This window comes from Limulus polyphemus, unplaced genomic scaffold, assembly GCF_000517525.1.
Source record: "Limulus polyphemus unplaced genomic scaffold, Limulus_polyphemus-2.1.2 Scaffold1941, whole genome shotgun sequence".
Taxonomy (NCBI): Eukaryota; Metazoa; Arthropoda; class Merostomata; order Xiphosura; family Limulidae; genus Limulus; species Limulus polyphemus.
In genome coordinates, this window is record NW_013667551.1 from 130,743 (window position 1) to 132,353 (window position 1,611).

Sequence of the window (1,611 nt, forward strand, 5' to 3'; positions counted from 1 at the left end):
GGGTTGAAAGAGTTAAGCATTTGTGTTTCTGCACCAACTCAAAAGCTTTCATAACACTGAATAAAATATTGGCCAATCAGAAATCACATTGATAGTTAGCCCATTCAGAAGTCAAGATCCATATTAATCTCGCAACAAAGATGCTAAAAGAAAAGCATGTCTAACAGAGCACGCGTGTAAAAAATCACACAGGGAGAGAATTCCATTTCAGAACACTACACTCACATCAGAGGCAACTGGCAAAAAAACATAATGCAGGAAACATTACTACTTTAACAATACCCATAAAGTAAAGGTGAAAATTAAACCACAGGTACAATATAAGAAGAAATAGCATTCCAGTATTTAACTTTGGCATGCCAGAACACAACCTTAACACTAAAATACCACAAAACTCAGGAATACAAAGAAAATAATTGCAAAAGAACAAATATAAGAAAAATATTATAGCAAAACAATACCCATAAGGTAAACTAAAGGTGAAAATTAAACAGTAGAAAAACATCAATCACAACATTTACAAGTAGTATCCGAAAACAGAAATCTTGCTTAGTGAGAACATTGCAAAACTTTAAGTCTAAATATACTGATAACTGGCTTTGCATGAAATCATCCAAAAACAAGAGAAATATATGCATTTTACATGGTTTACTCTGGAGATTTCTACATCACTTATGGTACAAAAGCAAATTCAGAAATTAAATCATTCCTGTTTTCCAGCTCTGATTCTGAATATTTTATGCTGGCATTCCTATTTTACATAATTTCAGGTTGGCATCTCTATATATTGTTACAACTTCTGCATGATATAACAAAGAATGTTTTCAACAAGTTGTTGTTTTCAGATCTCTAGCAGGCAGCAGCAGTCGTAGAATGGCAAGCATCCAAGTTCTGGATTCTCCTGGGTTTCAGAACCCTGCTACGTGCAACAGATACTCGGGATCACAGCTTCAGGATTTGCTTTATAACTACTGTCAGGAACGACTGCAGCTACTCTTCCATAAAGCTACATTCCAAGCTCAGGAGGAGAGGTACACGCAGGTCTGTATGACATTAAGTTTTAACTCTCAAAATGAACATATTAGGAAATATTAATGCTGGAGAACCTTATTTAAATCTTTGCTTACCATAAAGGCATACTACTGTATTCCCGTGGACAGTATAGTCATAATGGTTTTTCATGCTGAATCCAATAATATATAGTTCACAATAAATTCATCAAATATAAAAGCTTGGATGTTTCATCGAATTTCCTGGTTGCAAAAGGGTTAATTTACTGTTTTTATCTCTAAAAGGCAGAATACAGAAGAGTTGGTGTCTAAAATAACCCCAAACATGAGGGTTGTTAATAAATAAAATTGTTTGCATGCACAAATCAAGGTGTTTAAGTGAAATATTGAAACCAAATATGTATTTATATGTCAGAATAAAGAGTTGACAAGCTTGACAGTGAAATTAAGAAAGTTAGGGGAAGAGGAGAGATTAAATCAGGTCTGTACCTAACTTTCCTAATTTCACTGTCAAGCATGAAGAGGAGAGATTAAATCAGGTCTGTACCTAACTTTCCTAATTTCACTGTCAAGCATGAAGAGGAGAGATTAAATCAGGTCT

At 34.3% G+C, this 1,611-nt stretch overlaps 1 protein-coding gene across 1 annotated transcript in view; it reads left to right on the forward strand.

Annotated features, from left to right (window-relative positions):
* LOC106465427 (unconventional myosin-XVIIIa-like) overlaps nt 1–1,611 on the forward strand; it is a 95,254-nt gene that overhangs the window by 43,086 nt on the left and 50,557 nt on the right. Inside the window, exon 12 of the mRNA XM_022393323.1 lies at nt 846–1,041. Coding sequence (XP_022249031.1) covers nt 846–1,041 — 196 coding nt within the window. The remainder of the gene's footprint in view (nt 1–845; nt 1,042–1,611) is intronic.